At 52.1% G+C, this 16,785-nt stretch overlaps 7 protein-coding genes across 7 annotated transcripts; 5 read left to right on the top strand and 2 right to left on the bottom strand.

Moving 5' to 3' along the window:
- Positions 1-1,583, top strand: BO86DRAFT_357547 (KRR1 small subunit processome component). The gene is made up of 3 exons (XM_025669708.1): positions 1-116; positions 211-483; positions 556-1,583. Exons 1-3 carry the CDS (start codon positions 57-59, stop codon positions 1,321-1,323), a joined length of 1,101 nt encoding a protein of 366 aa, XP_025530094.1. The 5' UTR covers positions 1-56; the 3' UTR covers positions 1,324-1,583.
- On the bottom strand, positions 1,521-2,594 carry BO86DRAFT_15131 (uncharacterized protein). The gene is made up of 2 exons (XM_025666312.1): positions 2,424-2,594; positions 1,521-2,342 (listed from the first exon to the last, which is right to left on the bottom strand). The coding sequence occupies exon 2, from the start codon at positions 2,170-2,172 to the stop codon at positions 1,759-1,761; it is 414 nt and encodes a 137-aa protein (XP_025530095.1). The 5' UTR covers positions 2,173-2,342; positions 2,424-2,594; the 3' UTR covers positions 1,521-1,758.
- Positions 2,595-3,459: 865 nt separating this feature from the next.
- BO86DRAFT_408092 (uncharacterized protein) lies at positions 3,460-4,266 on the top strand (the record flags this gene model as incomplete). The annotated part of the gene is made up of 2 exons (XM_025674319.1): positions 3,460-3,570; positions 3,694-4,266. The coding sequence occupies 2 exons, from the start codon at positions 3,460-3,462 to the stop codon at positions 4,264-4,266; spliced, it is 684 nt and encodes a 227-aa protein (XP_025530096.1).
- Positions 4,267-4,333: 67 nt separating this feature from the next.
- Positions 4,334-4,972, bottom strand: BO86DRAFT_15137 (nuclear transport factor 2 family protein). Its single transcript, XM_025666313.1, has one exon. It carries the CDS (start codon positions 4,892-4,894, stop codon positions 4,400-4,402), a length of 495 nt encoding a protein of 164 aa, XP_025530097.1. The 5' UTR covers positions 4,895-4,972; the 3' UTR covers positions 4,334-4,399.
- Positions 4,973-6,241: 1,269 nt separating this feature from the next.
- On the top strand, positions 6,242-8,309 carry BO86DRAFT_334119 (cytochrome P450). The gene is made up of 6 exons (XM_025668845.1): positions 6,242-6,664; positions 6,755-6,871; positions 6,931-7,027; positions 7,076-7,144; positions 7,200-7,808; positions 7,866-8,309. Exons 1-6 carry the CDS (start codon positions 6,440-6,442, stop codon positions 8,300-8,302), a joined length of 1,554 nt encoding a protein of 517 aa, XP_025530098.1. The 5' UTR covers positions 6,242-6,439; the 3' UTR covers positions 8,303-8,309.
- Positions 8,310-12,872: 4,563 nt separating this feature from the next.
- Positions 12,873-15,353, top strand: BO86DRAFT_15190 (uncharacterized protein). Its single transcript, XM_025666318.1, has one exon. It carries the CDS (start codon positions 13,171-13,173, stop codon positions 15,157-15,159), a length of 1,989 nt encoding a protein of 662 aa, XP_025530099.1. The 5' UTR covers positions 12,873-13,170; the 3' UTR covers positions 15,160-15,353.
- Positions 15,354-15,988, top strand: BO86DRAFT_15191 (uncharacterized protein). Its single transcript, XM_025666319.1, has one exon. The coding sequence runs from the start codon at positions 15,548-15,550 to the stop codon at positions 15,902-15,904; it is 357 nt and encodes a 118-aa protein (XP_025530100.1). The 5' UTR covers positions 15,354-15,547; the 3' UTR covers positions 15,905-15,988.
- The last annotated feature ends 797 nt before the right edge of the window (positions 15,989-16,785 follow it).

The following is a 16,785-nucleotide window of genomic DNA, read 5'->3' on the forward strand; positions in this document are numbered from 1 at the left end:
CGAATTGCTGATCCATCCAGAGTCTTCCTCCCTGTTTGTCGCAACAAGGACTCAACATGCCCTCCACATACAAGAGAGATAAGCCGTGGGATACGGAGGATATTGACAAATGGAAGGTTGGTGCAGTGACCCCAATGCAAAAAAAAAAAAGATTTTTTGGGATGCACTAGCGACAAAAACGCCATGCTAACCTTGCAAATCTGCGACTAGGTCGAACCTTTCAACGCCGAAGACAATGTCGCTGGTAGTTTCGCCGAGGAGTCTTCGTTCGCGACTCTGTTCCCCAAGTACCGCGAACAGTATCTCAAGGAGGCCTGGCCCCTGGTGACGAGATCCCTGGAGAAATATGGCATTGCTTGTACCCTCGATTTGGTCGAGGGTAGCATGACGGTCAAGACGACGCGGAAGACGTTTGATCCTGCTGCCATTCTCAAGGCGCGCGATTTGATCAAGCTTCTGTCCAGAAGTGTTCCGGTGCAACAGGTAGGAGATATTTTCTCGTCGCCGATGCTACGTACAGAAAGAAACTTCTTGCTGATCGACATCATCCTCCAGGCCCTGAAAATTCTCGACGACGAAGTCGCATGCGACGTTATCAAGATCCGCAACCAAGTCCGCAACAAGGAGCGCTTCGTCAAGCGCCGTCAACGTATCCTCGGGCCCGGCGGCTCCACCCTCAAGGCGCTCGAGCTCCTCACCAGCACCTACATCCTGGTACAGGGTAACACGGTCGCCGCGATGGGACCCTACAAGGGGCTGAAGGAAGTGCGCAAGGTCATCAACGACTGCATGGCCAACATCCACCCGATCTACCACATCAAGGAGCTCATGATCAAGCGCGAGCTGGCCAAGGATCCCTCGTTGGCGGAGGAGTCGTGGGACCGGTTCCTGCCCAACTTCAAGAAGCGCACTCTGTCGAAGCGTCGCATGCCGTTCAAGGTCACGGACAAGACCAAGAAGGTGTACACGCCTTTCCCCCCGGCCCCGGAGAAGAGCAAGGTGGATCTGCAGATCGAGTCCGGCGAGTACTTCCTCTCCAAGGAGGCCAAGGACCGGGCGCAGAAGGAGGAGATCATGGAGAGACAGCGAGTGAAGCGGGAGGAGAAGATGAAGGAGCGCGAGAAGGCGTTCGTGGCGCCCGAGGAGCTCGAGGAAGCCGAGAAGGCCAAGAAGGAGAAGAAGGAGAAGAAGGAGAAGAAGAAGCGGAAGCGCGAGTCGGAGGCTGCGGAGCTGGAAGCGGACGCCGATGCCGCGGACCGGAAGGAGAAGAAAAAGAAGAAGAAGAGCAAGTCGAAGGAGGAGACGTCGGATGGAGAGGCTTAATCTGGCCTCGTCGTCTCGTGGGGGGTTTTGCTCGGTGGTTCTTTTCTTCTTCTTCTTGTCAGTGTGTGGACTTTCGTAATATGGCGCTTAGGCATAGCATGGGCTGGAGTTAATTATATGTTTCTTGACTCCCTTCTATCTTTCGTGAGCCAGGAGGGAAGGGATATCAAAAGCTTGAATTGAATGGATTGATTATGGTGGTTTGACTTGATAATCTCGAAGGTTTGGGCCTGTCCCATACGGAGGAAGCGCCACAGCCCCCGAATCCTCATTCTAGTGAGCTTGTACTGAAAGTTCAAACGTCCCTTCATCCACGTTTGATGATGCTGTACTCGACATGATTTCCAACCCGACATAAGCTATACTGTACTGCACACCTTCCCCAAAAAACCACTCTCACTCCCATATCCGCCCTCAATCCCCAAAAGAAAAGAATCAGCCATTCAAATCCCGTACATAAGTCACCCCGGTCGCCGGATCCTCATATTCGCGATGCACGCGCCTCGACCCATCCGCCCGCTCCTCCACCTCTCGCAACTGATACCCGCCCCCAGCCGTCGCCGTCTCCTGCCGATGACGATGCGACGGCATCGCTTGCTCCCGTGGGGCGTCGTCATAGTACGCAGAAGGCTGGTACCGGCCACCTGCTGGGGCAGAGTCCTGGACGGAGACATGGTCCGCGAGGCGGCTTTCGTCGTCCTCGTCTGCGGGCATGGCGGCGCTGCGGACGGCGCGGGCGCCGTAGTCGGTTGTTGCGTCGTCCGGGGCGGCGGTGGTGTTGTGGGCGGTGGCTTCGTCTTCGGCATCCATGGCGGCTATGAGGTTGTAGATGGGGCTTGTTTCGGTCATGTTGGTTGTAGTGGTCTTATCTTCTGGGATCTGGGATTGGTAGGTTATGTGGGGATTGGGGGTGTGGTTGGTTGCAGTGGTGAGGTAGCGGGTAGTGATATATAGTCGGTATGGTGTAGGATCGTGGAGGGGGGGCTACTGTGAGAAATTATTGATTGCTGTATGATTCACTGATTCATTCAATAGGGGATATTCTTGAGTTCACACTTTCAGAGTTCAATGTATCATGGTATTTGTACGAGGAGTTGTACCTGGGTCTGACAAGCAAAGCAGCTTTCACGTCATGTTGCCACCATCGGTTCATCTTGATGTAATCGTTCTCGGAACTTATCGATTGGCTCTTGCTCCACGAGATATCTGCTACCACAGAATAATTCGAGAGAAGGGGGGTTTATAATGCATATAATGTTAGAGACCAAGAGCTTGAATGCTTATTTGTATATCTCGTAGTTGGATAGCATTGAGCTTGTCAGTCTGCGGCTGAGCCTGTCCGAGCCAAGACTGTAGTTTCCGACTGAAGACTCATATACCACAAGTACTGGTTGACTGATTTATACCTTAGTTACTATATAATCACTGACATAGTTCCTATCATCACTTGATTCAATAATGTATCTATCCACTGCAAACGTGGACCATCTGTGAGGGGAACAGTAGCACAACGCGACAGCTAGTACAGGAGAAGCATAGCCTCACCTAACTCGTCCAGTAAGTATTGACTAATGGAACCCAAACCATATGGCCGGTTCTTTCGTCCGGAGAATGTGGGGTCTATTGACTTGAACACCATGCTCTGGATCTGCGAGGAATGCCAACAACTGATTTGACAAGTATCCGTTCCAATGCGTGGCAGACTTCAGTCAAGTGAACCATCAGCTATTAGTTTCAGAGAGATTGAAAAGCAAATATCACGTACTCAATACTATCTCTAAGTCCATTCTTCCTCCAGTATACAGAGATCCCTAACCCGCTACACGACTAGAGACCGACATGCAGCCGACTTGCATTATTTACATTCCTCCCGAAATGCAATCTTATGCCACAACAACATCCAAAGAATGGCCCAGACACCCCCGGAGCAAGTATTTAGCAAGGAGGCCCGTTCGACGCAGCCCAAAACATGCTCTGTTCCTCTGCCCGTTCGTCGTTTTTGGATTTGTATTCTGTCATCATCGAGGTCTTATGCAATAGCACCACCATGTGCCCCCACCGACTCCTACACATTCCAAGACATCTCACCCACCACCGCAGGCAACCAGACCAGAGATCCCCGGCCGCCCGACAGCCATGAGGGTCAGCTCGCCCTTCAGATCCTCGCCCAGCAAGGCGAAACAGTCCCGCCTTCATGATGAGGACGGCTGCTTTATGCGTGGTCTCCCGGAGACACCACCGAACCCGGTACGGAAACTACACAGGTTGCAGCTTACGGCGCAACTTCGCTATTCAACAACCATCTACTCTTCTTAGACAAGACATCTCAGCATTTGCTCGCAAGAAGACACTAACCACAAGATAATTCAGCCCCCAGGCCGCAAACGATTCAGCCCCATCAAGACCAAAACCTCCAAGAAACAGCTCGCCCAGCAACAGCACTCCCTGTGTCCCACCCCAGCGGCAGCAGCAGTCACACAACCCCGATCCCGGAAGAGCAGCAGCTCGTATAGAAAGCCGCTCCTGAGCCACCAACAGTCGCGAACAGCGTCCAATTCCACAACCCACCACCATAGGATCTACCTACCGGAGAGTATCTCATTCACTCACCAGCAGCGGCACACGCTGTGCGCTGAGGACGAGAATGATAACGACGACGACGAAGAACAAACAGAGGAGGAGCCGTCGCCGTGCGTGGAGATCGTCTCCCGCAAGGCTACGGCCAAAAAGCTCGGGCTGGCGTCGCGGGTGAGGCGGCGGCTGCAGTTTGCGACGGCTGCGTCGGCGATGAGTAGTCCAAAGGGGTGGATGTCGCCGAAGAAGAAGAAAAAAGATCGGAAAGAGTCGATGCGTAAAGGGTTCCAGAGGTTGGACACGGCGGAGGGATCGCCGGAGGATGTGTTTCGAGATTATCAGAGGGAAGGGTTGGTTTGTGGGTCGTAATGTCGGTGTGTTTATTGCGGTTATAGTTGGTGGGTTGATGGTGTGTATACTATGGTGGGAAGTGTATCAATATGAGGATGGATGATATATGAAATTATCATGTCCCATCAGTTAGTCCGGGTACGGATACTTTCTAGAGCAGCGAAGCAGAACCCCAGCAACGCTTGACCGTACTGTCTGCTCGACTCCAGCTCTCGTGGATCCGCTGATTCACATCCACCTTGCCAAGAAACTCATGATTGAACCCGTTGCAAGTTATATGCTTCATCTTTCCACCGTCCATGTCGTACAGTGCCCACACGGTGACTTTGATCACGTCTCCGGCTTGTGCCTTGTGGCCGTGGACAGCATGGTCTGTGGCCTGGACGTAGCGGAAATATGTCTCCATCACGAAGAAAATGTGCCCTTGGTCAATCATAACCAGCATGGGAACGACAGTCTCCTCCGCAGTGGCATGAAGTACAGCATAGTGATTCATGATGCCTGCGGACCCCACGAGGGTTCCCACCTCCGGGTCGGGAATGACAAGACGGACATCTGGATGGTAGAAGGAGTGCTGTTTCTGGTAGACTTTAGCATTGAAGGCTCGGATATACTCGAGGAACTGTCTTAGCGATAGAGATGCCATGATTCAGTCTGAAAGTGTGACCCGGGAGAGTATCAATGGCAAAGTAGATCTGCGTCAAGAGTTATCCTACCCTCACGTTGCTGGTGAGAGTTGATCTTGTATTAGCCTTATAGTCAGCTGCCAAGGTACTCCTATTCTACCGCATGCATATCGATTGCGTGGACAACGCGGGGTTTGCATCGGTTTGTGGTCTCGTACGTCGGCTCCATGGATAGCCTCTCCACCTGCCGGTAGCAACAGCTGGGGGCAGTAGATGATCATCCCGGTCAACAACCAAGAAAATCCCCACACGCCGAGTTCAGTCCGTTCGAATAATGTGTGGTGTGTTGGTCTGACCAGACTAGAAATAAACCATGGGCATGTCTCTTGATGCTTGAAGTGCTTGAAGTAGGTCAGAAACGACAGCATCCACTGTTGCTCCCTGCAAGCCCGTCCACTGGTCAGTTCGTGACAGGTTCCAAGCCTGGCGTTGTTGCTGACATCGAGCAATTCATGTCAGGTCCTTAGAACAATTGATCAGAGTCTAGGTTTGATTCAGATTGGGGCCTCCAATTTCAGGGGGTCGTCGTGCCGAGTCTGTGGTTAGTTGGGTTGGGAAGAGCAAGAATAGCGGGACGAAAGAAAGCTACTGGTCTAAGGCAGACGTACGCCGTATTCGAGTACGCGATCGACCGCATCGCACGTTCCTTTCATCCTCCAGGCTGGACGGATCCACATCGGACTGTCTCTCCACACGAACGGTCAAATTACCTGGGACTCTTTCGATAATGCCACTACGGCCAGACCCGCTTTTCTCCCACACGCCTGGCATACTCCGTACTCATCGTAAATGATCAGGTACTGTACCTACCTACCTAATAACCTACCTACATACAGCAACGTACCTATCAATGACAGCTCGTCTAATCTCACTCTATGTCTTACTTTTGGTGCCCAATCACCGAGCTCCATTTCATGATACTCCTGTTCCAATTCCAATCCAAAACTCAAAGTCCAACTCCGACACCAAAGTGACCAAAGTCTGGGTCGAGGATCTCCAACCGCCGCATATCTAACTTGCCCTGCTAGGTAGTCCCCGCGCCTATCATTGAGTTTTATCGAATCTTTGGAACAATTTTTAGCTTTCTAGGCCTCGAATTCCCCAGCGCTTGTCAGTCTTTCATCCGATTTGACCATAGCTCATCTGTCGTGCTCCAATCAGCGACCAATCGCTGACTCGTCATTGCAACGGCATAGGATCCAATCTGGCTCGATGCCTTCAACGTATTTGGGCGTATCAAGTGGATCCAGTCCTAGACAGAGTCTACGGTGACTGTGAAGCTTTCGCACCCGGGTCTGACACCCTATCGACGGGCTTTTGTGGTGGAATCAGTGGACTACGCATGATTGACAATTTCATCCCTGGCAAGCAGCCTGCCCAAGCTACCAAGAAGGGGTAAGATCGGTGCTCGGGGAAGAGATGTCAACTCGAGGCGTCCTCTTATTTAAACCTCGTCACCACCCCTCGTTTTGTCAAATGTCAGTCAGCCAGCCAGTCAGTCAACAATGGCTTTCATCATCGAGCAGCTGGAAAGCTACCATCTACTGCAAGGCGCAGTCGTGGCCCTATTCTTGGTCTTTGTGTCGAAGTTCTATCATGAGTCCACTGAAAGCTTTCCTTACCAAAACATTCCCTTGATCGGAAAAAGTAGATGGGCGCTCTCGAACAGCAAGGCTAAGCAGCGATTCGTGGCATCCGCTAAGGAGCTCTTCGCGGAGGGGTTCAGCCAGGTTCGTGCATTGTTCAGCCGAAGACAAACAGGGTTCATCCAGCGCTCTCACAGCCGGTTTGTACCACGCGCTAATAGGGACTCGATATAGGGCAGGAAGGCCTTCCAACTGGTCGCAGCCTCCGATCCAACCGTGGTGCTCCACCCCAGCCTTGTGGATGAGGTCAAGAACCACCCGCATCTCAGCTTCGACGAAGCGAACAAGAAGGTAGGCCCTGTCGTTATGGTATAATGCTGGCTGAGCCGATCTAAGCTATATTTGAGCAGTTTTTCTTTGGATCTAAAATTCCGGGCTTCGAGGTCTTCGAGAAGGTAGAGCCGATCCAGATGGATGTGATCAACAAGCGACTGACCCATTCTCTCGGTGAGTGACGCTCCATGTCGGCATGTGGCACCGCTACAACAAAACCAGGTCAACTCGTGAGTCCTCTATCGAAGGAAACCAGCGCCGTGTTACGAGAAAAGCTTCCCAAAAGTGACGGTATGTGCTCTCCCTCTCGGATGGACTGCTCAACAGTGACCATAGCGGCCCACAGCATGGACCCCGGTCAGCTTCGCCATGGAGATACCATACATCGTTGCACGGTTATCTACCCTCGTGTTTCTGGGAGAGAAAATCTGTCGCGACCCACAGTGGCTCAACGTTTCCGTCAACTTCACCATCGACGCCTTCGTTGGTGCGCGCGATCTTCGAGCTTGGCCATCGATTCTTCAACCGTTAGTGCACTGGTTCATACCTACCGTCCAAGGGGTCCGCAAACATGTGAAGATCGGGTCCGCAATCGTCAACAAAGAGATCGAAAGGCGAAAGCTCATTCGAGAGGGGCGGCTCCCCGCAGAGAACCCGCCACGGAGCCACGAGGATACCCTGGATTGGTTTCATGAACTCGCAGACGGACGTCCGCTGAACGTGGCGCAGGCGCAAATGGGCCTCACTATGGCCGCCATCCACACGACGTCGAATCTCCTGACCAACGTGATGTACGACCTGACAGCATACCCCGAATACATCCAGATACTCCGCGACGAGATCAAGACGGTCATCACCGAAGACGGCGGCTCTCTGAAGAAGACCAGCCTCACGAAGATGAAGAAAATGGACAGCGTGCTGAAGGAAAGCCAGCGGATGAACCCGGCCGGAATCGGTAAATTGACACACAGCTGCTACCCCATGGTACCCAACTCCAACTAATCGCATCCAGCCTTTCTCAACCGCCTCGCCACGAAAGAAGTCTTCCTGTCCGACGGCACCCGCATCCCCAAGGGCGCAACCATGCTCGTCTCGGCCCACATCTTCGAGGACGAGTCCGTCTACACCTCCCCCGCGGTCTACGACGGTCTGCGCTTCTACAAGTGGCGCCAGTCGCCCGGCAACGAGCACCGGTTCCAATTCGTGACGACGAGCGCGGAGCACTACGCCTTCGGCCACGGCATGCACGCGTGTCCCGGGCGGTTCTTCGCGGCGAACGAGATCAAGATCCTGCTCGTGCATCTGCTGCTGCGCTACGACTGGGCGTTCGAAGACCGCACCGGGCGCCCGCCGAACTTCATGCACGGGACGGAGTCGATCTGCGACCCGAGCGTCCGGTTGTTGTTTCGGTCCCGGGAGCCGGAGGTGGATTTGTCAAGGTTGGAGTAAGAGGTAGAGTCTATTAATTTAGGAAAGATTGGGCTAGGACAGAAACGCTATCCGCTGCCAAAAAAAAAAATCAAGACACGTACTGTACATCCAAGTAAACAAAACATATTCCTCCTGTTTCGGTTGCCCTGCAGGACTGGCAGGCAGTAGCGGCCGACACAGACCGTTCCATATATACACACACCCTTATGACGCAAGTTCATACATGCTCACGATGAGAAGTGAAACCCCACCCAAAGCAAGGGATAGCAGACCATCAAGCAGGATCCAGTAGAGCCCTGGGCAATGGGGCGACCTTCCCCTTCTCCTTCTCCCCCCCCTCTCCCCCTCCGACGCAACAAGAATCCGGATACGAAACCTCGGCGGACGGGTTTACTTATGACGTGGGAAAAAAAGAGAGAAAGAAAAAAAAATCACTCATATTGGCCGTCCTCCCAGGGTAGGTTGGATGAGCTCAGCGTACAGTACAGTACAGCACTCACTCTCTCTCCCCGGGACTGCCGTGCAGACGCTACATACTTCGACTCCGGCAGACCTGAGAATGCGGGTCCACTACGGAGTACGGATCATCTCCAGAATAGGCGGTTCGATTCTTTGAAACATAGATGAGGGAAAGTGGGGGTTCGCGAGAGAGGTCTCGTTCCTGATACTTGATACCTCTGTGGGATGCATGCAGAATCAACGTAGCTGAATCATTGGGTTGTTTTCTCTTGATGTTGGGTGGTGATGGTTGGGGTTGGGGTTGGGGTTGTGGTTGTTGGTTCGATGTATGCTCTCCGCATGTATATGGACTGGATTGTACCTGGCTTGGATTGGACTTAGGGTGCTGGGTCTATAGATATCGGTATGGGTATCTACTTTCGATTATGGAGATATTCTTGGTGGTCGAGGAGGATGTCGTATTATGCTGGATCGGAGTGATATGCTAAGTACCGTGCATAGGAGGTGGGTTGATTACGCTCAGGTATGGTGAAGGCTGTCGTAGTCATGGAGATATGATATAATGGTCGATCGGGGCGGAGGGGCTGGTGAATCTCAAGAATCGACATCTAGTATATGAGCTGTTGACGAGTGCGTGATATGCACATACAGTACACACTCCTTGGGATCGCCTGTCAAGGGTTGACTGCTGCTGCTGCTGCTGCTGTCGGCTCGCTTAGGGATGGATGGGGTACCAAGTAACTACTAAGTAGTATACGTGGGTATAAAGCGTTGTGTACAGTACTGGCCCCCGAAAGACATGCCACATACTACTCAGTACTTGCAGAAGAGACGAGGGTCGACAGGAAGGATTATCGGATTATCGACAGGGATTGGATGAGGTTTCGTGCTGGTGTTGATATACTCACTTCTATCTACATAGACCTAGTGTTTTTATCCAGAGTTCGTTCTACGTGTTCTGCGGAGTACAATGATATTATTCGAGAAAAGAGTGTCAGTCAAGAGATCTATAGAGGAACCAACACTCAATCAAATCCCAACGACTTCTGGTAACTGTTGTTTGATCCATGGGGAGCAGTGTCTGGTTAGATCGGGACCTGACCGACCCAGGTTCGCACTGCTCTTGGTTCCTGAAAGTCTGGTCTGCTTTGATTAGATCGGGTTGGGGATGTCCCCACTCAGGGCTTCCACCTTTTTCAGTGTGTAGTCCGTTCATAAGTTCATGTCGATTTCTATGCCACTTAGCGTGGATATCTTGGTAGCGGTGTCTAAGAATAGTATTCCGTCGACTCTCTGGTGGACTCGCTTCCTTGTTCCTGGACCGAAGTCACAAGTGCCCCATCCCCAGCCACCTGCTTTTTTTTTTTTCCAGTTTCTATTTTAATGTCCAGCAATTCGGAGCTTGGGAATCAAGAATCCAACGAGGTCGAAGTGGTGTGGATGCCATGACTTGGGAGGGTTAGTCAGGAACCGGGTAAGACGGTATCCTCTGTACTGAGACCGGCACGTTGCGAGTGGTGGAAAGCGAGTCATATACGTCCTGTTACACAGACGCGCGGATACGCGTCGATCACGCGGTAAGGTCGCGTCTACCCCACCTCGGCACGCGTCGGAATATGCAGATAAGCTCAATCGGGTTAAGGGGCTATGCCTCGGTCATTGCATTCGATGTGACTCTGATGTGGTTTTCTGCGAGTCTGGATGGAGAGAGAGAGAGTGCCTACGGATGGACGGTCAGCCAAGCAGGAGAGGGGTATTTGGTACATATATAATGAAGAGAAGACCAGAAGAATCTTCGACGGGTGTCTCTCCTCGATCACTGCCACCGACTCATCTGTTTGAACCATACCATCCAAATTAGCGCTTGTTCGCAATTTCGACCGCCGTCCCGCTACTGGCTCTTGGTTGGGGTCGCTAATGCACGCCCAGTGCATCGGGGGTTCGTTTGGCCTGACGGTGGAGAGTGCTTCTGCAGGAGACTGGAGTTTATCGCCTTAGGGGAAAGTGTTCGCCCACTCTCCTTCGCTGTCTCGCTCTCCCTCGCTCTCTCTCACCGTCACACACACAAACACAGCCCTCGAGACTCGAGTCCTCAAGGCTTAGGAGAAATAATCCCTCGAGCAGCAGCCATTGCCTTCCCCCAGGGTTGAGAAAATACCTTCCCAGCCACCCGACTTTTCTTCCACACCAGGGTGTAGATTAGGGAAGTCGAGACTGCTATTGCGGACTTCGGCGGGATCCATGCACGGGTTGTAGATCCAATGGAGGAGGGAGGACCCGCTGATACCTCGTGAGTCTGTCTGTCTTCTGGACCGTGAAGCTTGTCATCACAGTCATCACATCACCCAGAAGGAGTAGAAACATAGAGGAGCAGCTGCTGGTAGTACAGCGAGATGACCACTGCTGCCCCTACTCACCAGTAGCAGCCACGTACGGGCCACACTGCACATTGCACACTGCACCCGACCGTGGAAAATTCAAGCCTGCTCACGGCATCACCCCGGACAGACACCCTTGCAGGGTCAAGGACGAGCAATGTTGCAAATAGAGTAATGGGGGAGGGGAAATTAATTTTTGGGCATGGCCCGATCGATATCAGCCCAGCCCGTGGGTGCAAATCGACTAGAGTCACCACTAGACTACTAGTCCGTTAAGGTACAGTAAGTTACTGTCCACTTCTAGTGGGGGCGGCCAACAACGATTTGCCCCATCCCAGCGGAATTGTCATTTGTTGTCCAGGCACTGCAAGCGCACATCTCTTTTTGTTTTTCTCTGCCCGTTCCGAAGGGGGAGGGGGGAAGGATGAGGGCGAGGGATGGTTGGGCAACGCGGTGAGGCGGATCGTCCTCGCTCACTATCAATCTATACTCAGCATCATTGTCTTCTCTGACGCAGGCGATGACGGCCTCATTCTCGAGTCCACTGACAACTAAGTCACCAAGTCAGAAGTCAGAATGAGCGAGACCCGCAACTGTGAAGAAAGGAGATCAAGCAAAGTAATGCAGACTCGAAAAACGAGAAAAGACGACCGAATCACTAACAATCATGACACAAGAGGGAGGAAGGGGAAAAAGGGGGTCAGCATAGTATAGGATGCCTGGCGCTGAGTGGCTCACGAGCATGTCCAGCATATCAATTCTCCGCATTCCAGAGCCAATGTGACGAGCGACTTTTCCTGCCCAGGTCCTTCTTTGGGTTTGATTGTTTTGTAATTTGAATTTTCGTCTTGTTTTCCTTCTTTTTTTCTGGTCCGGGTTTATATCATGGAAGGAGGGGGGGGAGGGGGGGGGGGGGGGGGAAACAGGCAGAAAAATCAATAGATTGATGATATAACAAGAGATGAGATGCGATGGTCATAGCATTGCATGTCAGTCTGTGTGGCATCCATGGAACGATGGAACGGGGCATAGAGAGGATCGAGCTTCTCTTCGGGAGCCCAAAAGAGGGTCCACTGTTAACTTAACTTACAGTTGTTAACTTACAGTTGTTCCGTGGACTGTACGGGCGCCTACCGCTTCTGTCCTCGGCTGTCTCTCCCTTATTCCTGAACTTACCACCGATCTTACCAGTTAGTTTCCTTCCCTCCCCTCTCACCTTCTCCGACTCTCCCTCCCTCTTCTTCCCTCTCACTTCCTTCTCTCCCGCCCTTTTTCCTCTATACAGCCACGTTGTGCCTCTTCCTTTTTCCTTTATTCCTTTATTCTCCGATAGAGCCTGTCGCTCGTCCTTGACTATCCCTTCCCCCCCCCCCTTTTCTTTTCTCTTTTCTCTTTTTTCCTTCGTGTTTTGTTGGTTTCGGGTTCGTGTGGTCAATGCCCGCCTCTTCCCCATACTTCAAGTCAATCGACGATCGGGCAATGGAGCGCGCCGACAGTTCAATGTGAATCTGTCTCAATTCCAGCGCATCGTTACATTCCACACCTTCGCGCCTAACATCACTGTTCCTCACAAATCGTACCGACCATTCACACCTTGACGCACTTTGTTTTCCTTTTCTTTACTCACCTACTGTTACGACTTACGACCCTCCGCCGCCCCCGAACCTTCCCCAGCGCGCTTAGTCGATCTCCCCTGAAGCTTGACTCAAGACGTCCAACTACTAGCTAGAACGATTTTCTTTGCTCTATCCTTCCCTTTGGATACCGTCAGAACCTGGCTGTCGGGCTCACGCTGGACACCGACCACGATTGATTTTCAGCGCGATCAATTGGGATCGCATACACTGCGCGCCATCTATAATCTCCCCGTTAGCGCTCTGACTCCTGCTGAGGATATCCTTTTCCTGCGCATAACATTTCCGCAGACGAGCGTCATGTTATAGTGTCAGAAAGTGTTATTGTTAGAAGTACGTATTAATTCTTTGGATTAAGTCGTCGCGATCCAGCCTGTCACCAATTACCACTCTACGAGACTGTCACTTGTCTACCATGGAGTCACGACAGCTGGGCCTTTCGCGCACGCTGCCCAAGAATTTCACTTTCCCGTCCACCAGCATAGGGGAGCCGAGGACACCCGAGCGCATGTCAGCGCACCTAGATGTCCCGCCGCCGCCGCCGCCTCGTCATTCCAGCTGTCGTCTTCGCCGATCTCGTGTTCGCTCCGGAACCAACGTCTTTGCGCAAGCCGAGTATGACCTCAGCACCGCTTATCCAAATCTCTCCGATATCCCCCTCCCCTCTATCGAATTTCCCACGCCCCAGGACGCTTTTGTGGGTAATGGAGGCCCGACAAATCCGTCGCGGGATGACCGCTTTCTGGCGCCCCCTCGGGACAGAGTAGCCCTGAAGACCCCTCCAGCGCAAATCCGCCCGGATCTTGACGAGCAATCCGCCGAGCGCTGGTCTTCCGAAGATGCTCGTACCCTTGGGGAAAGCATTCAGCGACCTGGATCAGCCTGTTCGCAGGCATCGGATTCTTCCGTCTCGTCTATTGAAACGTTCGGGTCGCGGCGCTCGGCGGGTGGGAGCTGTACGAGCATGGAAAGCGATTCGTACGATCCTTTTTTCCATCTCGAAGTACCGCCAAAGCATGTTACCGAGACGCCATCGATGCGTGCTGCTCTCAGGAACAAACCGCGGGCTTTCCCAGCAAAGGAGCGCTGGACAATCGATATGGACAATCATCTTTGGAATACTTACCAGTTGTATCTTCAGGATCCTACAATCACTCCCTTCAAAATGACCCCGGGCAGTATTCCGCCCCTGGGTGTCACTCATCGAGTTGCACGCGATGCAAAGCGGACCTGGGAGAAACGACGCTTCAGACTGGACAAGCAATTCCCCTTCGCCATACTTCAGTCACGCTCGGGTGGAGACAAAACCCCGACCCCCAAAACTGATGCCGCAAGACCACTCTGGCCCAAGTCGGAGGCGTCAACCCGGCGAAGGCTCAAGCTCCTCTGTCGGAAGAAGTTCTGTATCGCGCCACATTATCAACGGATGATGCAATCCAAGAGCCCGACACCGTTCTACGATTTGTTCACGCGGGCCTCACGGGAAGCCTCCCAGGCTGACGGCTACAGCAACAGTTCAACCGCGTATGCAACACGCGACCTGGGCGTGTCACTTGTGGCCAGCTCAGTCCACGGACCACTCGCTCAACTCACGGCGGAAGATTCTTCTTTGCCGGGGAAGAATGATGAGTGGTTCAACACCCCCATATCAGGGGTTGCGCAGCTGGCACCGATAGAACCACTTGCGCGAAGCCATGCGAACGTAAAGGAACAGGATAGCATACCTCGCCTCGGATCCCCATTTACATACAATACCTGGGGTCCTCATAGCTCAAGAAAACGAGTCCAGCGCCATACGCCCAGGAGTCGACGGGACACGATCCACGTCACGGGTTCCCGGCTACGCTCCCCACCTGTGTTCCCCGCTGCTGAGCATGACGCCACTGTCGCCGGCTATGCGCCTGCCACCGAAACTCCTGTAGAAAAAGATACACGGAATCAGTTAGAGGAGCTTGTCCGCCAGGGAAAGCTGAACGACATGGACCAACGTCGGATTCGAATCCGTAACCGTGGAGCGACAATGAGTGCGGTGAACCCTAAGGGCATTGATCAATTATTTTCTCCCCCATCATCAACATCTCGCAATGAGGATAGTCTCGTGGAGAAGCCTGTCAACCCACTTCTTAATCTGGTTGGAGACAGTATTAAGCGCTTGGGCTCACCTTTCAAAGTTGAGGCCGCTCAACGGCCCGAACCCTCGCCTCGGTTCGTCCGACATGCACCGTCCCTCTCCGACCCGTTTGCAAGTGGATTGATCCCGCAGTTCAGACCGAGCGTTTCTGGCACCCCACTTAAGGAACCAGAAATCACCAGCCCACTCCCGTTTGACCCGACGGAAGAAGGTATATCGGATGCGGAACGAATTCGCAGACAAATCCTCAATATGCCCTATTCGAGGCGGTGATGCTGGCACCCGTTGCCTCACTAACGACCTGGACGACTTGTTGCGAACTTGATCGCTTTCGATCAAAGAATAATGACAGAAACGGCATTGACGAATCTTATGACCTTACCTTGAAATCCTAGAGTTCTGCATGTTGAAAGTTCAACATTGGCAAAATTTGAACCCCAGAAAAACGATATCCATTAAAGTGCATCCATGCGCGTTCCAGCAGCATCCACCAATCTATTATGCTCAGGACCGCGGACCATGGTGTACCAGCCCGACTGGCTAAACCAAATCAAACCGACAGAGATCGATCGTTGTTTTCCTCCTTCGACTAACCTCTTTGACCATTGCAGCATTGCACATCTGCGGAGAGCTCCAACCAGCTTCATTGGCATCCAGCTTCATGCCACCACGCAGGTCTCTCTTCAACGCTGTGGACGGTCAAACGCACTCGCTCTTTTCCTTTTTGTCCCCGCAATTCCAACCTACCGAACCACAATCATTCTCTGAAAGATCTACTCATTACCATTTCCAACTGCCAAGTAGGGCAGCTTACCAGCTACGATCAGCTAACAGCTCCCTCGCGGTTCACTCATTGACCATTTCCTATATTTTTTTTTTTATTTTTCAATATGATTTTCCAAATTTTATCTCATCACCACCAACCCCACCAACTAACTCATCAACCATCGACTTCCTGTGCGATCTGATCTATCTACTTCTTCTTTTGCCACGACCACGAAACCGCGTGTATTCATAGGAAAATGCACGACGACGATTGGAACGGAGAGACGCGCTATTGACTGAAATGATTGTTTTGTGTTGCGATAGATGAAACGACCCATGCTGCATCAAGGGTTGACTCTTCCTGCTTTGGGATGAACTTGTGTGTCTTCAACAGTACAGTCCATGGAAAGCCAAGCAAGCGATGATGACACCAGTATCTCATGTTCTAGCGTTTTCTTTTCTTTTTTCTGAATATTGCTTTTCTATCTCGTGTGTGCGCGACAGTGAAAGCCTCAGTATGCTTCTTCTTCTTCTTCGTCTTGCTTTCTTTCAAGTGTTGAGCGGAAGACTGTCTGTCTGGTTCTTTTGAATGTCCACCTCTTTGTGTGTTTCTCTATCTATCTCTCGAGATTTCTCTCTGCATTTCAGATTTGAGTTATGGCTGGGTTCCTGCGAAGGATACGCCTAACTATTCTACTTTTCTCAATTCATTGATCCGGAAAAACTTGGGGTTCGAACCCGTAGTCGACATCGAAGCCGTCAAGCTGGACGGCGGTGCCAGGTGATAGGTATCGGGCAGCTGGCTGAGCATGCGTACGGATTGTCTTGCTGGTAGGACAGGGTCACTGATCAGTTATTGCTGACAGGTGAGGTCAGGGTTTTTAAAGGTACCGGTGCAGTGCAGTCCACCATCACGACTGTACTGTACCATAGTACCATCGTACCATAGTACCATATGCCCTCGACTGGCTAGCTAGCCAGTGGCACTCGGCTGCCCCTATACATGAAGAAGAACTCCCAACGGTAGGTAGTCTTCCAGAAGAGGTTTACATTATTTGACCGGAGATATAGAAAGATGGATTAAATAGATAAGAGATCAACAGATACACAGAACACGATATCAATGAACGGATA

This window comes from Aspergillus japonicus (assembly GCF_003184785.1).
Source record: "Aspergillus japonicus CBS 114.51 unplaced genomic scaffold BO86scaffold_10, whole genome shotgun sequence".
In the NCBI taxonomy this organism is placed as follows: domain Eukaryota; kingdom Fungi; phylum Ascomycota; class Eurotiomycetes; order Eurotiales; family Aspergillaceae; genus Aspergillus; species Aspergillus japonicus.

Bases quoted from the DNA above. Each gene is read 5' to 3' on its own strand.
- BO86DRAFT_357547 (XM_025669708.1), top strand. From the start codon at position 57: ATGCCCTCCACATACAAGAGAGATAAGCCGTGGGATACGGAGGATATT. The intron at 117-210 runs GTTGGTGCAGTG...ATCTGCGACTAG, and splicing joins AGGATATTGACAAATGGAAG to GTCGAACCTTTCAACGCCGA. The intron at 484-555 runs GTAGGAGATATT...ATCATCCTCCAG, and splicing joins GAAGTGTTCCGGTGCAACAG to GCCCTGAAAATTCTCGACGA.
- BO86DRAFT_15191 (XM_025666319.1), top strand. From the start codon at position 15,548: ATGCCACCACGCAGGTCTCTCTTCAACGCTGTGGACGGTCAAACGCAC.
- BO86DRAFT_15131 (XM_025666312.1), bottom strand. From the start codon at position 2,172: ATGACCGAAACAAGCCCCATCTACAACCTCATAGCCGCCATGGATGCC.
- BO86DRAFT_15190 (XM_025666318.1), top strand. From the start codon at position 13,171: ATGGAGTCACGACAGCTGGGCCTTTCGCGCACGCTGCCCAAGAATTTC.
- BO86DRAFT_334119 (XM_025668845.1), top strand. From the start codon at position 6,440: ATGGCTTTCATCATCGAGCAGCTGGAAAGCTACCATCTACTGCAAGGC. The intron at 6,872-6,930 runs GTAGGCCCTGTC...ATATTTGAGCAG, and splicing joins TCGACGAAGCGAACAAGAAG to TTTTTCTTTGGATCTAAAAT. The intron at 7,809-7,865 runs GTAAATTGACAC...AATCGCATCCAG, and splicing joins GATGAACCCGGCCGGAATCG to CCTTTCTCAACCGCCTCGCC.
- BO86DRAFT_15137 (XM_025666313.1), bottom strand. From the start codon at position 4,894: ATGGCATCTCTATCGCTAAGACAGTTCCTCGAGTATATCCGAGCCTTC.